This window comes from Stigmatopora nigra, chromosome 3 (assembly GCF_051989575.1).
Source record: "Stigmatopora nigra isolate UIUO_SnigA chromosome 3, RoL_Snig_1.1, whole genome shotgun sequence".
Taxonomy (NCBI): Eukaryota; Metazoa; Chordata; class Actinopteri; order Syngnathiformes; family Syngnathidae; genus Stigmatopora; species Stigmatopora nigra.
The window spans coordinates 12,142,735-12,164,319 of record NC_135510.1 but is presented as its reverse complement, the minus strand read 5'-3'; the positions used below and the strand labels follow the sequence as shown (position 1 = coordinate 12,164,319).

The following is a 21,585-nucleotide window of genomic DNA, read 5'->3' as shown; positions in this document are numbered from 1 at the left end:
TGATTGTTCTACCTCAGCCCTGTAGTTGCAGCGCCATCTGCTGGATCTGCTTGGTCGCTGCACCAAATGTCTCCCATGCAAGTGGAGTGTAATGGTGAAAAGACAAAAGCATTGTTATCAGAGTAAGTACAGTATAGTCGACCTTTCAACCTGCTTATTGTTTACAATATGATGTGATGCTACCAAATGGAATAGATTAGGATATAAATAAAGGATCAGCCCTAGTTTGGGCTCCGCCCACACACATCAAGTCACACTCCACATTAGATTGTAAACACTCATATTGACTAGCACAAATGAAAACATAAGAAGAAATATTGCACATTGCTGGGCACACACATAGCACTTCATAATTGTATTTCACATTGCACAAGTGCTGCTCAAATGGACTTCTTCATCTGAGGGGCTCATTTTAAGCACGTTTACTGAATTACGATATTCTTGTTCCCCACCTTTCTGCTCCTTGTCTTCCTAAATGTTTTCTCAGTTTCCCTGATTCACCTGATGACTTGCCCGACTACCCTCTCTTCATCTCTATCGGGGACTGGCTTGACTCCATTAAAATGAGCCAATACAAGAACAACTTCATTGCAGCAGGATATACGACGCTAGATTCCATTTCAACAATGAGCGTAGAGTGAGTGCACCCTGACATTTTTTTTTTGCTCGTAGAGTTTGACCCTTGCCACTCTGATCATGACACCCCCCCCCCCCCCCATTTCTTTTCCTTCTCAGCGACATTAGACGAATTGGAATCTGTTTGATCGGCCACCAGAGGAGAATCATAAGCAGCATACAATCTCTGCGGCTGCAATTTCACCATATCCAACGTAGTGGCTTTCAAGTGTGAGACCGTCACGCAGAGCCAGACTTTGTGCATACATTTTTTTGAACTGCACATACGTATGAATGCTGAATTAAGTTGCACTGCTGACGAGGGAATTCTGGAGTGGGACAATTTGGACTCTGGCAAACACACCTCACACGGCCATCATGTCATGGATTATTGCCAACACCGTCCACTCAAGGACAAACCTCAGTCAGTTCTGCTGAATTGCGATCTCATTCACTCATTCTTTTCAATTTAAGACTGACAGTATTTTCCTCCTATGTTGATTTAAGTGCCAGTCAAAGCTTCTGCTCTTTCCAAGTGACAATCCAATGGTTTTGATTGACATTGACGGTCTCAAATCGTATACCTCAAGACCAGAGATAATATCGAGGAGTTAAAGTATGACACACTGGATATTTTAATAAAAAAAATAGAATGCTGGTTTATTAAATATTTCACCGGGAATAGGAATTGACAATATGTTAAACACAATTCTCTTTTTCAACTAAAGACGACTGAATGTCAAGAGATTTTCTAGAAATGTGTTCTATCCTAATGGTATTACAGTGTAGTATCTTGTACTGAAAGTCACGTGAAAGGTGTATGTTTCTTCCTTAGTAAACAACTCTATTTTAATGCATTGTTATCTGTCTCTGAATTCAAATACTCAGGTTCAGTATGGCACACACGCCTACAAAGGTATCCACGGTTTCACATACAAGCACACACTCAGACAATAACCATTTCCTCTTAAATATCACTCAAGAGACTAACACGTTTTCTGGACATGAAGACTTGCCAGGTGAGTTTGTCAATTAGACCTTGGTGGACCTAAATATATCAGAATCACTGACTGGTGTAAATTAAAATTTTAAAATGGGATGAGATACTTATTAAATATTTCCAAATTGTCTGTCAGCTTCCTTTCATTGCTTTTCCCCTGGTTGCGCTGCTTCCAGGTGTGTTTTCATATTTAAGCATGTAACCAATCATGGAATAACGTTAAATAATTTTATATATTATGTCGTTTATGAATAAAAATCACAAAACAATTTCGTCAAGTATCCCAATCCCGTTTACCAACTGTTATTGTGTATTAGGGGCGTTCCCCTTGTTTACTGATGAGACAAGGAAAAATTCCGACTTTCCTGAATGCAGCATAAGTAAAACGCGTATCCAGGCTACCATGAAAACGACGCGCCTGAGGAATGAATGAAAACATTGGACTACCAGTGATGGAATAAACAACCTTCCTAACGAAGATCGGTGCACATTGGCGTCAAAAAGAACAAGTTTAGCCAAAGGTAACATTCAGCACATATCAACTAAGGCTCCTGATTGTGTAAAAATAAAAGCTGCATGCTAATCTTAGCGTGGCTAGCCCATGTTAGCTTTCTTGTTTTGGTTAGGTTTTGTAACTTTTTTTTCGATTTACAGTGTGTGCGGTGTATACTTTCTGCCGTCGGGTTAGTATTTTTTTTTAATTATGTGGCTTATCCGAATTGAAACCTAAAATGGTTGCAAGGACTAAAGAGATAGCTTGGGCCAACCTGTGTAGTGACAGCAGAGAAGATTACCTAAATAAGTGCGCGACTCTTAATTACGCTCCAATCTCTTTAGTCGGAGTGAACGGCTAATGAGATAATAAAACAACTTCGTGACGATTAACTGCAGCCGACTATAGCTGCTCCCTCCATCTAACAATATTTGAATACTTGATAGTACGTCAGGGGTCTTACACCGTGTGAACAACTACAATGTTTTGGGTTTAAGACGTGCCACGTATCACCTGAGATGGAATTGCAATTACTATAAAATAAACTCCCCCAAAAATATTTCAGGTGGACTCAAAATAAGACGAGATCATAGTATTTTTTGCGTCACGGCGCTTTATTATGTTGGTGTTTAGCCTTTATACTTGAAGGCAATCAGACTGTCATCTTTTCTAAGTACTACGATATTTTCTTATTGCGTCATTGATACATCATATCAGAAATATTTCAATGTATTTATCCGACCAGTAAGGTGGAATAATCTGTTTATCTGATAATTTATTGGATGCTGCCATAGCTGACTGAATGTAAAAACTGATACACCGAAGTCAAAGCAATAAACAATATTAGTGATACAAAACTAGTATTCATTGATTTTGTTTGACTGAATAATATTAGTTGAAATATTTGTAAACTGAGGAGGTAAAAGCTATGCTCACCTTAATACAAATAAAATATGCTTTTTCATGAATTTTACCGGTCTAAGAATATGGGCAAAACACCTTTTATAAGTTAAAAAATAGCAACAATACGCATCTGAGTTCTTCGCTAAGAGGCAGATACTCACTGTCGCTCACAGATGGATTTATTCACTAAACAACCTGTTAGATCATGGCCAACATCTGCCTATGGCGGCACTTATACTCCTCCTCACTGACAATTTCTGTATTATTTTATTTACACATAATGTCTAGATTCCCTAGATTTACTTAGCTCTTGTCTGACTAACATCTGATATCATTTCAAAGTTAAAGAATAAAATACTGAAGTATGGCAGTTCCACATTGTTGTATTCAGTATTTATTCACAATTTGTGCTGGGACCCAAGTGTATTTTAAATCTGGGCATCACATACTGACCAGTTGGTGTATTTTGTTCACTTCAAGTTCACATTGATGGGATGTATCGACCGGTCAATCTGCTGTGATTACACAGGCAGATGTCCAAAACGGATTTTCTTTATCCACATTTGATAAGCATCTGACTGTCAATTGATTGTATCTAAAAAACAATGTTATTTTCTCTATTGTCTGCAGTAAATAACCACCTGAATTGTTTAACTTGGTCTTTTGAATTGAGCCATTTGCAGTTAAAAATCAAAATATTTCAGTATTTACACAAAGCAATGCTACTTTTTTTTTTTAGAAGGGGCTACGGTTGGTGCCAATGGGGCTGTTTGACAAGTTAGCAGGATGGCTGGGCTTCAAAAAAGAAGTGAATGTACTCTGTCTCGGCCTCGACAACAGTGGCAAAACAACTATCATCAACAAACTCAAGCCATCCAATGTAAGTCCATCATTTGCTCTTTCTTAGGAATAAATCCATCACCCATTAAAGATACAGTGTGTACTTCAATCAGCCACACTCTACAGTAGTGTATACATTTAAATAAAGTCTCCTCTAGTTGATAACTATCATATTTGACATTTTTAACTTGCAGGCTCAAACACAGGACATCGTCCCAACCATTGGTTTCAGCATAGAGAAGTTCAAGACATCCAGGTAGGTTTTTTTTAATTTTTTTTTTTAACCACAATACAGTTCTAATCATGTTGTGTATTATATTCTGGACTGTTATTTTTGCTCCCACTTGTCTTTGTGTAGTCTTTCTTTCACCGTGTTTGACATGTCGGGCCAAGGCAGATACCGAAACCTTTGGGAGCACTACTACAAGTCAGTAGGTCACAGTAACAGCAACACAAAAATGGTTCTTGTTGGAGTTATGTGTTTATTAAAATTGCACTAATTGTTGTGGTTTTTAGGGAAGGCCAGGCTGTTATATTTGTCGTTGATAGTGCAGATAAACTAAGGATGGTTGTGGCCAAAGAAGAATTGGAGACATTATTAAATCACCCTGGTAAAATTTGTGTTTTTTTCCCGTTTTTTTTATCGGTTTCTAATGCACCACTGAATATTAATAAGTGAAAAAATAATTACCTCTGCCGAAAATACATGTCATTGTGGATTCTTATTATTTCCTGACTCACTGATTTTTGCAATAAAAACATTTCCAGTGTCACAAAATTGCCAAAAAATGTGCACATGGAATTATTTATTTCTCTGTCATATGTCTCTATTGGTATAAATTAATTATTTCTTGTGTTTGCACTTTTCCATTATTTTTAAAAAACTATAAATAAATCGATTTCCAACTGTCAAAACTCTATTGCATTATGCCAGTTGTCTCTAAAGATCTTGTTCTATCTTGTAACAGATATTAAACATAGGCGAATTCCCATCCTGTTCTTGGCTAACAAGATGGACGTCAGAGATGCTCTGTCTTCAGTTAAAGTCTCACAGATGCTTTGCTTGGATACTATCAAGGACAAACCTTGGCACATATGGTATGACAACTTCAGTGTGAAATCTTACAGTCATTTGTAAACACGGAGTGATAGAACACGTATATAGAAAAAAATGTAACAATTACATCCCACCATGTTTTTGATTGAGATCGTTTTAAACAACGAGTGAGCAAAAATGATTCTATATCATCTTTCTTATATGTTGACATGTTCCATGTGGAATATTTAGATGTATATTAATGATAAAATAATGGTGGTTTTTTTCTGTTTCAGTGCTACCGATGCGCTAAAAGGAGATGGTTTACAGGAAGGAGTGGAATGGTTACAAGGTAAACTCAATCATGTCAAAAAATGAGCATTTTCCTTAAAATGCTCATTTTTAAGTGGTTTTTGTATGATTTTTTTTTTTGGTGCTATTTTCAGATCAAATCAAATCGACGAGAAATTGAAACGTCTTATATACAAGAAGGTACCAACAACATTTTGTAGACATTTTTGGTTTTCTATGAAATCTGATTGTCCTTAATTAACCATGACAAAAGAAAAGCCAGATTGATAATTGAATAGTAATTTAAAAATGAGACAGAAATGTATTTTACTTCACTGGTGGCACTAAATTCTTAAAGGAATGAACCACCAATGATATGATATTGTGCCAATGTAATTCATCTTTGCACCATCTTTGCATAGTTTGTAATTATTTACCTATAGATGCAGGGATTTATTTAGTGTTTTTCAGCCTTCAATTATATTAAGGAATGTAGAAATTGAAAATCTTAAATTTCTTGAAATTAGTACAAGCACATGTTGGCAATGATGCGAAACTCACACCATCATTTTATTATTATTATTTTGGAAACATTGTTGAATGTGTTGCAGCCATAAAATTTCAACTTAATGTTTGCTAACAATAATAATTTATCAGTCTGGATATGACATTTATGGGCTTTGTCGTGTATCCCATTGAATGTACTTTTGAACATGATTTGCATTTATTTGTAAACTGTTTAATTTGTGTTTCATAATTTCACAAATTCATTGGAATTGGCGTTTTAACTTCATGACTGCAGTTATGTTAGAAAAATCCATAAGTGTTCAATTATCTTCTTCTTTCTTTCATATTGTTATCAAAAAAGGTTTTTTTTGTCTTTATTTTTGTGCACTACTGTCTGATATTTTGTGTTTTCTCTCATACTGGTAGTCTTGGCATCCAAATCTATGTCTTATACATCTTTACCATCTTTCTAAGGGTGGGCCTCTGTTTTCATGACTTTTCTATAAACTTGGTGGTTAAATAAAAACTGTACACACCTTACTGTCATTCAATTTTGAATGTCTTTTTAATAATAGATAGGTAGTTGACAGTAATTGCTTTTAAAAAATGTCCCTTTGTAGACTGAGGAAAAATGATTTTGGTCTTCAAATATTTTTTCATTGACAGTTTTTTTGTTTTGTTTTATTTATCAGGCCAAACTGACGGATGCATGTGGCAAAGCCATCATTTATTGCAGCTAATAAATCGAGCAGCTTTCTTTTGATATGTTTTACATTTTTTTTACATTAGAAGCTTTCACAAATTTACGTTAACGAGCAACAATGTCAACAAAGGTCTATGCAATGTTCATCTGCTGGCTCAGTCCTTTTTTTAACCTTTTTTTCCATTTCAATTACATAGCATAAGAATTTTTTTTTTTGCATTTCATGGAAGATAAATTAGTATTTGGTCAATAACAGGATAGATTTCAGAATTTTACACACCTGTATTTCCTGTAAGAAGATCTTTTGCCCCCCACCTCTATTAAATTATTGATAAAAGATCCCTGTCCACGGTCCCATTCCACCAAGCTGGGTAGACTGCATCTGCAATAGGCAAAAAGCTCAATCTTAACCAAAAATAGAGACATTTTAATAACATGAAAAATGTTACTTCAGATTTTTTTTTTTTAAAAAAGACCCTTATGAATGTTTTAATTAGGCGACTTGCGTTTAACTGTTGCAAATCTGCGACAACTGCCTAGAGAGAAGATTATTCTTGGATGTATATTGTGTTTGGACTAAGAGGAGTACACAATATGCCTACGTATAGTGGATTTAATGAATGTCAGTACAAAGTGATTGTAAAATAACTTAATTGTACATTGTCAATGACCACAAAAAAAGTCCAAGCACAATGTTAGGTTGTGATTAAGCTTGAATGTGTATCTTTTGCTGCATTTATTTTGATTTTTTTTCAGTGTAAATTATTTAAAAATAAAAATAAAGGACATATTAGGGCGTGAGCAATTGTAAAGACTCTTTTCCTTGGTTTCCTTAATTTGGTCATGTGTGTGTGTGTGTCCAAATGCTGGACAAACAAATATTGAATCCCGATGTTGGTTTGAACTTAAATGTTTGTTTCATAATAGACACTTTTTAATACACGTATTTCTGGATGGTTTTAAGAGTAAGCCATTTAAAATGAATATTAGCCAAATACTTTGTGCTTATAAAAATAAAAGCAAGAGCTATAAAAGAATCCACAAAAAGCAATACTACAACTATAACACCACATAAAGAAGAAAAAAAACGTGTTGAATCTTTCAAATGTAATTTACGTAATATTTTACAAGTTCTTTAAATTAAATATTTGTATTTTTACCCTGCTCTAGCAAATGTGTATCTGTGGATTTTGTCGCTGTCCATGGTACTGAATCATTCCGTGCTCTTCCAGCAGGAGGCAGTGCGTATGCTGGTCCGACATGCATTTTTAGAAGCTAAGAACAGTTGTTGCGCTATCATACCTGTCAACGTGTACGTTATACACGTTGACAGGTATGACACGTTTTGTAACCATTTCAAATCATGTACGCCGTACACCGACTTTTGTACGGGGATTTTTTTTAATCGCCGATATTTATGAAATCCGATCTCAACAAGACAGTTTTGGCTAAAATCCAGATAGTCTCGTAGGCTGGTAGCCAACGACGCTACTGTCATCGACCGTTACTATTGTCACGGTATACCAGCAAAAATTATCCCCAATCGTATGTATTTTTTAGCGGTGCGTACGGCAATAAGGATAAAGGATGACACGCGCATGCGTAGATATACATAGAGTAAATATCGTGGAAGCAAGCATGGAGGAGTAACATAGTAAGAAACGAGTTACCGCGAGTAAACATGCGTCGTACGGTTTTTTTTTTTTATTTTTATTTTTTTTTGTACGGGGAATCAATCATTTATGAGGGCAGTTATCGGCAGAGGTTGACAGGTATGAAGTAACCAAAGTGCATGTCATCACAATGTTCATTATGTGCAATACTACTGTATTTTAAAGGATTAAAGCCCAACCAAAAAGTATTTACAGCTTCCCCCACAGACGTTATGATGAATACAATGTATTTTTTTAAGTATGAAAGCCCAATCATACGTATTTACAGCCCCGCCCTCGCCCTACCCATTGACCAATGCATGTTATTATGAAAACAATGTATTTTTCTTTTAAGTATTAAAGTCCAACCAAAAAGCATTTACAGCCCCTCCACGTAAACATATACTGACTAATGCACGTTATTATGAAAAAAAATAAATGTTTCTTATGTGTCCTTTTTTAGGAGGCGTGGCCGAGGCCAGAGTTCAAATAGCCGACGTCAAACTCCAAAATGGCTGATAAGGTAGGAGGCAGGATGGGCGTGCGTGCACTGCAGAGCAGCTCAAAAGGGAAGTTTTGACGACGAAATCCTGCCAAACTTCTCACAGAACGATGCTGCAGATTTGGTACGTTGTCATTTGGGGATTTTGAACCCCCAGTTCTCGTTTAAGAGTGATTTTTGACGCAATGTAGCCCCATGTGTATGCAGACAGGAAAATGTTTGCAAACAAATTGGCGACATTGTGTTACCGATCGCTCTTGTTAAAAAAAGAAATCATTCCATTGTGTGTTTCAGTCACTCTGCGAGCACAGACTGCTGTGAAACATCAAGAATGTGGCCAAAACGACCAGAAAGGAGCAGCTTGTCGACGCCTTAACATAGTGAGTCATTTTTTAATAGTTCTGGTTTTCCCTATCCGTGTAATATTTAAACGCCAGTGTTTAGGGCTTTGCGCAATTGGCTCGATTTTCATCATGATACATTAAAAAAAATTAAATGACATAAAACTGTGGATAAGTCACCCACACAAATGGAAAATGGAATAAACAGTAATTCCTCGATTGTCTCGGTTAATGTAGACCAGACATGGCTGTGATAAATGATAAACCGTAAGTAGACTCATCCCTATTGAAGTAAATTTAAAAAAAAAACTGTAGTGGCAAGTGAAGGAGTAGCTTCTTGTGAGTTTCTATATGGCTTTTCACATCTTTCTGAACTTACAAAAAAAATCTGCCATGTAGTGGAACTGAACATAAATAAATCATAAACTTTGAGCCTCTTAACCTTCTTGGACCTTTTTTATTAGTTTTAAATGTGGTTTTGACAAAACAGATTTATTTAACAATAGTGCAGGTGTCATTTTTGACTCATTTAAACATAATGAGAAAAACAGAAGCTCTTTGTATATTTATTTTTTTACGAATGAATGGATTTGAAATAATTGACCGAAAACTTGAGGCAGAAGTGGGCTTTATTTTAATCTTGTAGGCCCCTGTCAAGTGTTTTCAAATTTCCCACCACATGATCAAAATCCTGATATATCTTCATGGAGGATTAACAGACGATCGTTTTTTTAGTCTACAGCAGACTCTAATATTGCTGCCTTTTGATGTAGGAGGTAGTTTTGTCAAATTTTGACCTTCGGCGCTAGTCTGTACTTAAATCTATTGTGCCTTCACTCTGTTTTTGGTTTCCTGCCTATGTACAGACAGGGCAGAACCAATCTGAGTTTTTTTTCATTTAACTTTATGTATTGACCCCCCCTTTTTTGTTTTCCAGAATCCACCCAAGGGGGAGCTGGTTTCCTGCCTTTGTAGAGATCGGCTCAGGCACTCCAACCTGAGTTTTTTTTCTCTCTCCAGAATCCACCCAAGGGGGACCAAGTTTCCCGCCTATGTCGAGATTGGTCTGCCTGAGCCTATCTTGACATAGGCAGGAAACCTGCTCCCCTTGGCTGGAATTCTGAAAAATTAGGTCAATACATAGTTAAATAAAAAAAAAAAATTCCTTAGGTCTTACCTTTTATTTTGAAAAAACTCATAGATTTGTTCTGCCTGAACATATCTGATTTTTTTTTCAAAATAAAAGGTAAGACCTTGTGAATTGACCTATTTTTGTTTTTCAGAATTCCACCAATCTATGTATTTTTTCAAAATAAAAGGTGAGCCCTTTCATCTGACTCTGTATTGACCTACTTTTTTTGTTTTTCAGAATCCACCAGAGGGGACCTGTTTTCTGCCAATGAACAGATAGGCTCAGACACCTTAATTTTTCAAAATAAAAGGTAAGCACTTCCCATTGGTTTTTTAACTAACTTTGTGCCTTAACCCTTTTTTTTTGTTTTCCAGAATTCCACCAGGGGGTGGAGAAGATTTGATTTTTTTACGATGCTGGACCACCAACGGGAACCAGTCTACAAACTTTTTCAAAATAAAAGCTGAGGCTTTTATTTCCTGGATTTCCTGCTGGTGACAAGAGGAACTACATCATCTTTTAAAGTTTTTCAAAATAAAAGGTGAGTCCTTCTCAATGTTTTTTTAACTAACTTTGTCCTAACCTCCCTTTTTTCAGTTTTTCCGGAATTCCACCAGGGGGTGGAGAAGATTCAATTTTTTACGATGCTGTAACACCAGCGGGAACCTATCTACAAACTTTTTCAAAATAAAAGCTGGTTTCCTGTTTTTCCAGATTTCCTGCTGGTGACTAGAGGAATTACTTAATCTTATTCAAGTTTTTCAAAATAAAAGCTTTTAAATGTATGCATGTGTTTTGTCTTTAACAAAAGATGCAAGTCACAATCAAAGTTTAAACATTTTATTTACAAGTAAACATTTTAATATCACATTGAAATGTTACATTTGAAAAAAACACTTAGAAAATAAAATTTGGAAAAAGTGGATAAACACTTAGAAAAAGGTGGGGAAATTACTCAGGAAAAAAATGGGAAAACACTTAGAAAATAAAATTTGGAAAAAGGGGGGATAAACACTTAGAAAAAGGTGGGGAAAAAAATGGGAAAAACACTTAGAAAATAAAATTTGGAAAAAGGGGGGATAAATACTTAGACAAAAAAATTGGAAAAAACAGGGGGGATAAACACTTAGAAAATAAAATTTGGAAAAAGCAGGGAGATAATCATTTAGATAAAATTAAACAAAATAAAATTTGAAAAAAGTAGGGGGATAAACACTTAGATAAAATTAAATATAAATGAGGATAAACACTTAGAAATTTTTTTGGGGAAAAAGCAGGAGGATAAACACTTAGAAATTTTTTTGGGGAAAAAGCAGGAGGATAAACATTTAGATAAAATTAAATGGGATAAACACTTGGAAAATAAAATTTGGAAAAAGCAGGGGGGATAAACACAGATAAAATTAAATAAAAATGAGGATAAACACTTAGAAAATTTAAAAAAAAAACCAGGGAGATAAAGACTTGGAAAAAGTAGAAGGATAAACACTTAGAAGATAACATTTAGGAAAAAAACTGGGGGATTAACACTTGGAATTCTTGCTCCAACATTAAATGACAACCTTCTTACCTTAAAGATCTAGTCAAAAAGCTGTGGAAATGAATGGCCAGTGAAATGTCATCATGATTTAGGCTTTTATTAAATTTGGATATTCAGAAATACAAAGACACCATATGATGCAAGAGGGACATCTTCAAGTGGGCAAACAAGATACCTTAGGCCTGTTGTGTGCAAGAAAAATAGCAAAAGTTAGAATATATAGAGACTGGAGATTCAGCTTTTTTTGTGGGGCCAAGTTTTACCTTGATCAGTCCCAGTCTCCCCTTCTGTAACCTCAAGAGTGATCTAGGCACACCGAAAGTTGCATCTTGGTGCTAAACAGAGAAAAATTGCACACAAAAAAGCACGAGTTAGCATATATACAGCCTGGAGATTCAACAGGTTGGCTTAGTTTTTTTTTTTTTTTAATGGGAAGTAGTTTTATCTTGATTTAACCAAGGCATTTGGGGGTTGCCAACGAATTACAGCATTGAGAAATCTTACAAGAATTTTAATAAACAATCAAGTTAAAGAATGAAAATAAGTTAGCGAGTGCTATTTCCCCTTTTCCAGACAGGGCGAATAAATATACAGACTGAGAACTAGATTGCACGTGAGCTATACTATTTTTGAAATATTTAAATATTTTTTCTATTTAAATTGGATTTAAAAAACAAATGTTTGAGCTTTTTTTTTCATGAGGGAAAATATCTTAATGTTTTTCATTTCAAAAGGAAACAAAATATTTTGTGGAAAATGTTCAATATTAGTGTGGAAAACACTTTCTAAAATACATTTATTTTTAGATTTTACAATGTTTTTTTTTAACTTAAAAACACAAAAAGTAAAAAATGGATTAAAAATATGATTATCGATTTAAAAAAGGGGATGATGAGGTATAATCTTCATTTAAATTTGATCTAACAGAAAGTCAGTACTCATGATTTACTTTCTCGGGCCGCACAAAATGACAGTGGGCCAGATTTGGCCCCCGGGCCGCTACTTTGACACCAGTGAGCTAGGAGAAAATTGGCTTAAATTTTGTACTCATGATTTTTTTGTAAAAACAGAACAATTACAAATCAGGAATAGGTGTTTAGCACTCAGAATGAAAACTTACATACAAAACAACGGAAACAAAGTCATGCCCCTGAACACTTGCCCAGAAAACTGTTGGTTGATGTCTCGCGTTTGATTAAATTTAAAGTCTTGCTACACGACTCAATAATGGAGAGAAAACGGACATCATGCGTTTTAAGTCAAATCGCGACACTAACACTAATGCTGACTAGTAAGTAACATGTGGCACAAAGCCGGTCGAGAAAAGAAGCCCATACTAAAATTGTCGACGGTGTGTTAAACCTGGCATTAAACTAAGAGATTTGTTGGTGTTTTGGGCTCCATCAATTGCTGAAAAATCTCCCGACCGCGTGATTAAAAACCTCATTTAGGCCAGTGAAATGTTTGATTCCTTACCTCGTTGGCGTGCCATCGGCATAGGAAAAGCTTCGAAAAGGAAGAGTTACTGCGCATGCACTCAATTAAATCCGCCACATCGACAATATGGGCGTAGTTACGAAAATGACTACGCGGAAGCACTGCAGTGTGCACTTTAGGTATGAATTTTCAAATCTGAAGAGTGTAATGCTTAAAACTACCACAAGAGGGCAGTAAGTTGACATATTTGTGGTCAGGCATACTCATCGATAATATACTTGCCAATGTTCATCGCTTGAGTTTAAACACTTAGAGAAGGTTAATGTTGCTATGAGAAGGAGAATGTTAACATAAAAAAAATCCAACCATCCATAAATCACGCTTTATCTAATCGATAATCCTTATGACAAGTGATTTATGGATGAATGTGTGTGTGTGTGTGCACCTGGAAGCTCGCTGGCATAAAATCTTCCGAAAATGACGTGGAAAGGCGTCTTACCCTTTAAATAAATTGGGTCAGCGCGGACAGCAGAATCGTGTCTCGCCGAGTCTTCCCGTAACAACACGTTGAAAAAAGTTTTTCGGGGAGCACCTGGAAAATCGCTGGCAGAAATTCTTCTGTAAACGACGTTTATATAACGTGGAATGCTTCCTACCTTTTGACCAATCAGCCACGCGGTGCGTTTAGGGCACATCATGTAAAAACTACGATTCGCAGACCCGGGGGAGAACATGCAAACACCACACAGGTGGACGTGACCTGGATTTGAACCCAGGATCCCAGAGCTGTGACCACTCGCTTGGCTGCAGTAGAAAGAACATATACAGATACAAAAAATGCATTGTAGAGCTAGTTAAAACTTGAACCACTCACATGAAGTCTTTCACAAGGTGGGGACCTTCTGCTGACTACGACTGAAGTTGAAAATATGCAGAATCACTCTTCCAAGCTTGTCTGCTCAGTCCCCCAGTAGTCTTGAGTTGAAAAATCAACAGTGAAAGAGTCCCAAGACTAGAAAAAAAACGATTGCAATGAGTCAACTCAGTGAGACTATCAACATAATGGGACACGTGGTGCGTTCAGGGCACACCATGAAGACCATAAAACACCGTCATTTGTTTATAAGGCTCAATTTTTGGGGACTTATTCTAATGGTATTGTTAAAAGTGATATTTTAATATGAACCCTCCCTGCGTGCACGCTGCTCGTTGATGAAGATGGGAGCCATTTGGCTCCTCTGACGCGTGTTCCCAGTCCTCTGACGGCATTTGAATCCCCCAACCCCCCACCGCCCCTTCATAGCCCACCAAGTCACCCGAGAGACCACCGCCACTGTCTCATTGAAGCGCGCCTCGCAGACTCTTGAGCGCACCTTCTGAGAACCCCCGCATATGCTTCTTGGAACTTTCCAGGTAGGTTTGAAACGATATCCTAGCAGTCTGTGGCTTTATTTCTATGTTTTGATTCCATTTTTTAAAAACATTTCTATCACTTTAAAATTATACACCTGTTTGCCTAGTCAAGAAAATACGCGCACATACGCTTAATGATATTGATGTTTTCTTTGAAAACACGCATTAAAAAAATAAACTAAATCTTCACTTGAAGTCATATTTATATACTTAGAGGAGTTTTGAGGGTCGTCTCTATCCCCTGCTCTCTTTAATGTATTTACTTGATTTATTTGTTGTGGTACTTTAGGTAGTCGTTTGCATGTTGCACCCACAAAATTGTACTTTAAAGTCAGCCCACACCGACAACCACACACACTTTGCTGGAATTGACCATTTATCTCTCTACATACGCCGCAGGTCTCCATGCGTCCTCGTTCCTAGCGCAAGACCAGCGCGACCATGACCATCCATGTCGAAGGACTTGTGGCTATCGCGTTCTTCTATCTTCTCATACTTTTTGTGGGCATCTGGGCAGCATGGAAAAACAAACACTCCGGGGAGGCCGAAGGGACCGACCGCAGCGAGACCATCATGGTCGGGGGCAGAGATATTGGATTGTTCGTCGGGGGATTTACAATGACAGGTCATTTGATCCCATCCACATTTCTTCATATATATACATATTTGATAAGGAAAAATCTTGATCTAGCGCACTATAAATTGAATTGAGATTCATACATTCATAATTAACATCACTTTTAAAGTCAGACACTTCATTTTTCTAAATGAAGGAAAATAATACCAAATAAGAAATGAAAAATGCATTGGCTAATGTTAATTTTTTCACTTGTACATGTAAAAATTAATGTACTTAAATATTTTGTTGGATAAAACATAGAAGAAATTATCGTAAATTCCTGGAAAACAGCAATATTACTTTAGAATGGGTATTACTTATCATTGATTTACTTATTTATTTTAGTATAATGTAATGGCCAGTTAATGTGTGCAATCTGGCACATTTGCGTTAACACTCCCAAAGGTTAAAAATATAATTTTAAAAAAGCAATGGAATTATTGTAGGCCACTAATTTGGTTTAATATTAATGAATGTATTTGTCTTTTTTATTTTAGCGACTTGGGTTGGAGGAGGATACATTAATGGAACTGCTGAGTACGTTTATCTTCCAGATTATGGTTTGGCTTGGGCACAAGCCCCCTTTGGATATGCCCTCAGCCTTGTTGTTGGTGAGTCAGGCTACTCTAAGTATTAATTATGATACATTTGAATAGAATCATCTTTGCCCTTGTGTATGCTTTTACCCATTGATCGCTAAACACACCATAATTTTACCATTTGTATGTTACTATGTGTTGAAATGCTTGGCCTGTGCACAATGTAAACGTTATTCTGATCATATCTATTAAGTGAGTGAGTGGGATAGTAGGTGAATAGTTACAGTAACACACAATCCTAATGGGATGGACTCCTCGGTATTCTCAAACCTTTTAATGTCACAGTAGAATGTGACAAACATGAAAGATAGTTTTGACAGTGCAGTTTTTCTGTCATGTAGCCTTTGTTGTAAACCTCACAAAACAGTTAACCCAAGTGTAGTCAGGATTGGACATTCAGGAGTTCCCTTATTTGTGGATTTCTTTGTACCTATATATATGCTTTTTATTTATTTTTTGCTAGAAACTCACTTGCAGTATTATCTGCTGTATTTTGCTGTGTTCATTGTGCCAAATAAATTATCTTCAGTGCATGAGTTTCATTTAGGTGTGGCGGGTAGTTCTTAGTGCTATTTTATGGCATTTATTGCAAACTCACTCAAGGGCAATATTCTATAGCACTGGTGTCAAAGTCGCGGCCCGGGGGCCAAATCTGGCCTGCAGAAAGTAAATTATGAGTGCCGACTTTCTGTTTTAGGATCAAATTAAAATGAAGAGTATACATGCATATGAAATTTCCTGATGTTTCCCTTTTAAATCAATAATTGTAAGTTTTTAATCCATTTTTTCTATGCTTTTAGTTTAAAAAACAGTTTGTAAAATCTAAAAATATATTTTTAAAAAGCTAAGCTTTTTTTTAGATCTATAAAAAATGAATATTCAGGGATTTTAAACCAGGTCTTAAAACCATTTATAAAAATAAAAAAAATCAAAATATTATATATAAAATGGTTGTGATTTATGTCCTGTAAATAATTCTGTCACAGGGGGACTTTTTTTTGCCAAGCCCATGCGGTCTAAAGGTTATGTGACCATGTTAGACCCTTTCCAGCAACTGTACGGGAAACGCATGGGTGGCCTTCTCTTCATACCTGCGTTAATGGGAGAGATCTTCTGGTCCGCCGCCATCTTGTCGGCTCTTGGTATGTCTATTATTGACTCAATCCAGTTCATAAAGGAGCGATATCATATGCCATTATCCTTTAACTTGCATTTGTGTGACTTTAGGTGCCACTCTCAGTGTCATTGTTGACATCAACATCAAAATGTCAGTGGTTATCTCCGCCCTCATTGCCATCTTTTACACACTGGTTGGAGGACTGTACTCAGTTGCTTACACAGATGTTGTGCAGCTGTTCTGCATCTTTGTTGGCCTGGTAGGTACAATCTGTTGGAGAGAATGTGGAAGGTAAACTGATGTCTCTTATAAACCTTTTGGACATTTCCTCATGTACATGGATAGTTATTATGAGATGTTGGCCATGCAGATTTTTACCTTATTTAACCAAAGTACTGCTAATAACCACCAATATGAGGCAGTTGGTCATGATCGTAATTCACAGCCCTGAAAATACAAACACTTTTATGTAATACTATAATCACTGTTGCAAGACAAGAAACCCTAACCCTAACCCTAACCCCCTAACCCTAACCCTAACCCTAACCCTGATATTGGCCGAGTGGTTAGCATGGTGGTCTCTGAGTTGGGGACCTGGGTTCAAATCCAGGTCCGTCCACCTGTGTGGAGTTTGCATGTTCACCCCGGGCCTGCATGAGTTTTCTCCGGGTACTCCAGTTTCCTCCCACATTCCAAAGACTTGCATGGTAGGCTGATTGGACACTCTAAAATTGCCCTTAGGTATAAGTGTGGGTGTGAATGGTTGTTTGTCTCTTTGTGCCCTGCAATTGGCTGGCCACCAATTCAGGTGGCCCCCCGGTTCTTGCCTAAAGTCAGCTGGGATAGGCTCCAGAACCCCCCACGACCCTAGTGAGGATAAAGCGGTTCGGAAAATGAGATGAGACATATGTACTGCACAATTTGTTACAGATAATAAGCAATAAGATGAATGGTGTAATTTATGTGACTGATCTTAAGTCGTTTTTACTTGTAGTGGATCAGCGTCCCTTTTGCTCTGACCAACCCAGCCGTCTCAGACATCACAGTGACTGCAGTGAAGCATGTGTACCAGTCGCCATGGAGGGGCAGCGTCAACCAGAATGATACTTGGGTCTGGATCGACAATTTTTGCCTGCTGGTACTGTGACACATCTGTTCTTCTATAAGAAAACACAAATATTGAGGAATCATATAATCAGTACTAACGTGTGACATGTTTCATGCTTTATTTACAATAAATGACCTGTTGCTTTTTCAACAAAATGTACTTTGTTGCCGTGTAAATTTAACCACAGATGCTTGGAGGCATTCCGTGGCAGGTGTACTTCCAACGAGTCCTATCTGCTTCTTCTGCTACTTACGCCCAAGTCCTCTCCTTCATTGCTGCTTTCGGATGCCTCGTCATGGCTGTCCCTTCAGTTCTTATTGGAGCAATCGGGGCCTCCACAGGTTAGGGAGCTCCCAAACAAGTATGCATGTATATGAAATATGTTTGCATATGCCAGTGTTTGTGTTCCTAATTGAAGCGTGTTGCTCAGGAGGGTCCATGTTGCATTTAGATCTGAGAGAAGTTGGTAAATAGCAGCTGGTTCTACTCATTTATAATGTAGCAGCCATCCGGTTTTAATGTTACCTCAGAGGGAGGCAAGGGACCAAATTAGTGGATTGAGCTATGGATTTCTCTGTCTATTCTCTGAATAGTCAACACTCTGAATCCTGTCTTTTCTGTCCTCAGTTACAGTGACTCATTATTCTGCATTTCACAGGTGAAGAATATTGACTCTACTATGAGTGCTGAGACATTAGAACAAAACCAAGTTCGGAGGGTACAGAGTGTTAAATGTAATAAATTGAGTCAGGAAGAGTGAATCAGCATTTAAGTGATTTAGAGAGTTGACCATTATAATTTACACTATAAACTATAATGGCATTTAAGCAAATAGTAGTGACTGTAGATTTAAATGATCGTCATCAGAACATGTCTCCATTTCAGACTGGAACCAAACAACCTATGGTGCCATTCCACCAAAAGACAAGGAAGAGGCAGACATGATTCTCCCTATTGTTCTCCAGCACCTCTGTCCACCATTTGTATCATTTTTCGGCCTGGGTGCGGTGTCGGCTGCCGTGATGTCATCTGCTGACTCATCCATCCTATCAGCGAGCTCCATGTTTGCAAGGAACATCTACCAGTTGGCTTTTCGACAGTCGGTCAGTGTTTCTGAGTTTTTTTCCACTCACTATTTCAACTCTCTGAAAACATGTTGTCAAATGTAAGTATCCAATGCTCTCTCTCTCTGCAGGCATCAGATCGTGAGATCGTGTGGGTCATGCGCATCACCATCTTCGTGTTTGGTGGTCTCGCTACATTGATGGCGCTGGTTACGGGAACAGTTTACGGACTGTGGTACCTCAGCTCAGACTTGGTTTACGTCATCATCTTTCCGCAGCTCCTCAGTGTGCTTTTTGTTAAAGGCACAAACACATACGGCTCAGTGGCTGCTTACTTTTTTGGCATGGTGCTACGTATAGGTGGAGGGGAGCCCTACCTGCAACTTCCCCCTTTCATTTATTACCCCGGATGGACCATTGAGCAGCGCAAGCACCATATTACCGGAGATCTGGAGGATGTTGTCATTCAAAAATTCCCTTTCAAAACAGTTTCTATGCTTGCTTCTTTCCTGGGTAACGTTGCGTTTTCCTACCTCGCCAAGTACCTGTTTGAGAGTGGCAAGCTTTCTCATAAATACGACTTCCTCGATGCAGTCGTGTCCAAACACAGCGAAGAAATTATGGATAAGACGACACTCGTGACTCGTAGCAACAACATCGGGTTGTCTGAGATGGCGCCCGTCAAACCGCGCTTGAGCGTGACCTTGGCGGCCGCCTTCACGCGCCGTGACACGCTGCCAAAAGACACTGTGGAAGAGGAAGAGGAGGAGTCTAGCAATGACTCCTCCCACCATGATGAAGAATGAAAACATAGGAATAACCTTTTTGGGGAAGACTACAAAAGAACTGCTTCCATTGTCAATCATATCAGAAGATGACGAATGGGCAAGCTTCCTCTTGAGGGACAATGAGGTACAACACTGGCTGGCGGTAGCGGTGATGCGAGGGTCATTTCCAGAGCAATATGTTTCCACAAAATGTTAACACATGTCAAAAAACTAAAGTTTCATTTCTAGCATAAACAGACACTACATTAGTACTTCCTCTGTGGCTATGGTGACATTACTACACACACAAAAAATCACTAAAACCTTCTCATTCCGGTTGGGTGGGCACATACTCTAGAAACGCAAGGCCATGTACAATGCACTCACATTTGACTCAGATTTTGTTAAATAATGTTATATCAAACATTATTTTGTCTTTTCTGTTAAAAATTAAAAATATGAAACTGCACAAGAAAAGAAGTGACGAAGCAGTTTTAGAATTTAGCAGCACAACTTAGGTTAGCAAGTCCAAACATTTGACACCTGTCACAACTAGTGAAACCCCCAAAAGACTTGACAGGGGAACCAATATTTAATCTTAAATTAATACCTAAAATGTGTAAGTAATATATCCACAATTCTTATGAGTAAAAAAGCATGCCAGGGTTTGGTGGAAAGGGAAACTGGTCAACTTCCTCAGCCTCAGTGCCATTCATGAAACAGATTAGTGCAAATAATCAGCTGATTATTTGTGAAATATATGCTATGAAATATGATTTTGTCACTGATTATTCATATAAAAAAAACAAGAATGATAAGGACTGCAATTCAACCGGCAACTCATCATCATCATCATCAAGCTCAATAAAATATACAGTCTATATACTCGACATAGTAAAAATAGATTACATAAATGATTAAATTAGTTCTCTTTGAGAAGCAGATTCCACATGATGCATCAATGTAAATGACACTTTTGTTCTGCTGCCTTAATGTAAATCATGTGAAGAAAATACAGTACGTATGTGATTTTTTTCACAAACCCAGCCAGAAAATCGCAGTGAAAAAAAAATCATGAAACTGAATGTAATCTTAAATCATCTTATATTATCAAAAGTGTAACTTTCTGCGTGTTTGATTTTTTTTGGGGTAAAATTAATTGTCATGTCTGTCTGTGTATGTTGTTCACGGTCATATTTTTTTTTCCGTGACGTGTACGTGCGTATAAATATGGGATGAAAGGCATAAAAATATTAAATTGCTATTTCACGTGAATCATATGAGGATGTTATATCTAAATGTTTATTTATTTTTGATGTTGAGCAGATGTAACAATAAAAATAATGTAACAATATCATGGAAAAAAAAACCTATATATAAAATCTACTTTGGTATAGATATGTGCTTTTCTTAGTACTTTGGGAATGAATTTGAAACTGTGGTATTGAATATTTTCATCTTGTTAAAAATTTAGGCCAACTAATTTTTCTCCCAGATTATTAGACTTGTTAGTAAATATAAAAAAAAATCAACAAATGCTCAATTTTTGGTGTTTCCTGAAAAATCAGGGATAAAAATGACTGGGGAAATTCATTGAAAAAGACGTCAATAGAAGGATTTCTATTGTGAAGATGAATAATGGACTAACTTTTAAGGTTATTTCACTTTGATAGTATATTTCAACAGTATATTTTTTGTCTTTTTTAATTATCAAGATATTGCATATAATTGCTTCCATTTTAATCTTGCAATAACTTCTGTAAATCATTATATGCCAGGGTTTTTCTTTCTTGGTGGAATTTTTTCATGTGCAGACCCTCCGGCCATTTTGAATATGGACGGAGAACATGTTTGAAAACGTGAGTGGAATTACGATTGCTTGAGTTGCGTCTTTGTCCCCATCGGT

General features: G+C 37.1%; 4 protein-coding genes and 1 long non-coding RNA gene across 14 annotated transcripts in view; 4 read left to right on the top strand and 1 right to left on the bottom strand.

Annotated features, from left to right (window-relative positions):
- The window catches only part of LOC144193861 (ephrin type-A receptor 6-like), a 45,088-nt gene extending 43,616 nt beyond the window's left edge, over positions 1 to 1,472 (top strand). For all 8 annotated transcript variants that reach the window (XM_077712467.1, XM_077712471.1, XM_077712469.1 and 5 more), the window contains 3 exons: positions 18 to 122; positions 488 to 637; positions 736 to 1,472. In XM_077712467.1, coding sequence (XP_077568593.1) covers positions 18 to 122; positions 488 to 637; positions 736 to 850 — 370 coding nt within the window. In that variant the 3' untranslated portion in view covers positions 851 to 1,472. The remainder of the gene's footprint in view (positions 1 to 17; positions 123 to 487; positions 638 to 735) is intronic.
- cdh16 (cadherin 16, KSP-cadherin) overlaps positions 1 to 21,585 on the bottom strand; it is a 126,166-nt gene that overhangs the window by 97,863 nt on the left and 6,718 nt on the right. The gene's annotated exons all lie outside the window — the stretch shown is intronic.
- Positions 1,968 to 6,231, top strand: arl6 (ARF like GTPase 6). Its single transcript, XM_077712475.1, has 8 exons — positions 1,968 to 2,136; positions 3,751 to 3,891; positions 4,046 to 4,107; positions 4,210 to 4,278; positions 4,368 to 4,462; positions 4,820 to 4,949; positions 5,184 to 5,239; positions 5,334 to 6,231. Exons 2-8 carry the CDS (start codon positions 3,772 to 3,774, stop codon positions 5,357 to 5,359), a joined length of 558 nt encoding a protein of 185 aa, XP_077568601.1. The 5' UTR covers positions 1,968 to 2,136; positions 3,751 to 3,771; the 3' UTR covers positions 5,360 to 6,231.
- LOC144194498 (uncharacterized) lies at positions 8,096 to 10,800 on the top strand. Of its 2 annotated transcripts, none has more exons than XR_013325904.1 (6): positions 8,096 to 8,160; positions 8,504 to 8,666; positions 8,837 to 8,922; positions 10,253 to 10,325; positions 10,390 to 10,556; positions 10,730 to 10,800. It is a non-coding gene; the product is annotated as an uncharacterized LOC144194498 (long non-coding RNA). The 2 variants fall into 2 exon arrangements; XR_013325903.1 differs by having other exon boundaries at positions 10,613 to 10,800.
- On the top strand, positions 14,263 to 21,173 carry LOC144194183 (high-affinity choline transporter 1-like). Its single transcript, XM_077713065.1, has 9 exons — positions 14,263 to 14,405; positions 14,805 to 15,030; positions 15,522 to 15,635; positions 16,610 to 16,765; positions 16,851 to 16,999; positions 17,735 to 17,878; positions 18,036 to 18,189; positions 18,734 to 18,951; positions 19,044 to 21,173. Exons 2-9 carry the CDS (start codon positions 14,847 to 14,849, stop codon positions 19,716 to 19,718), a joined length of 1,794 nt encoding a protein of 597 aa, XP_077569191.1. The 5' UTR covers positions 14,263 to 14,405; positions 14,805 to 14,846; the 3' UTR covers positions 19,719 to 21,173.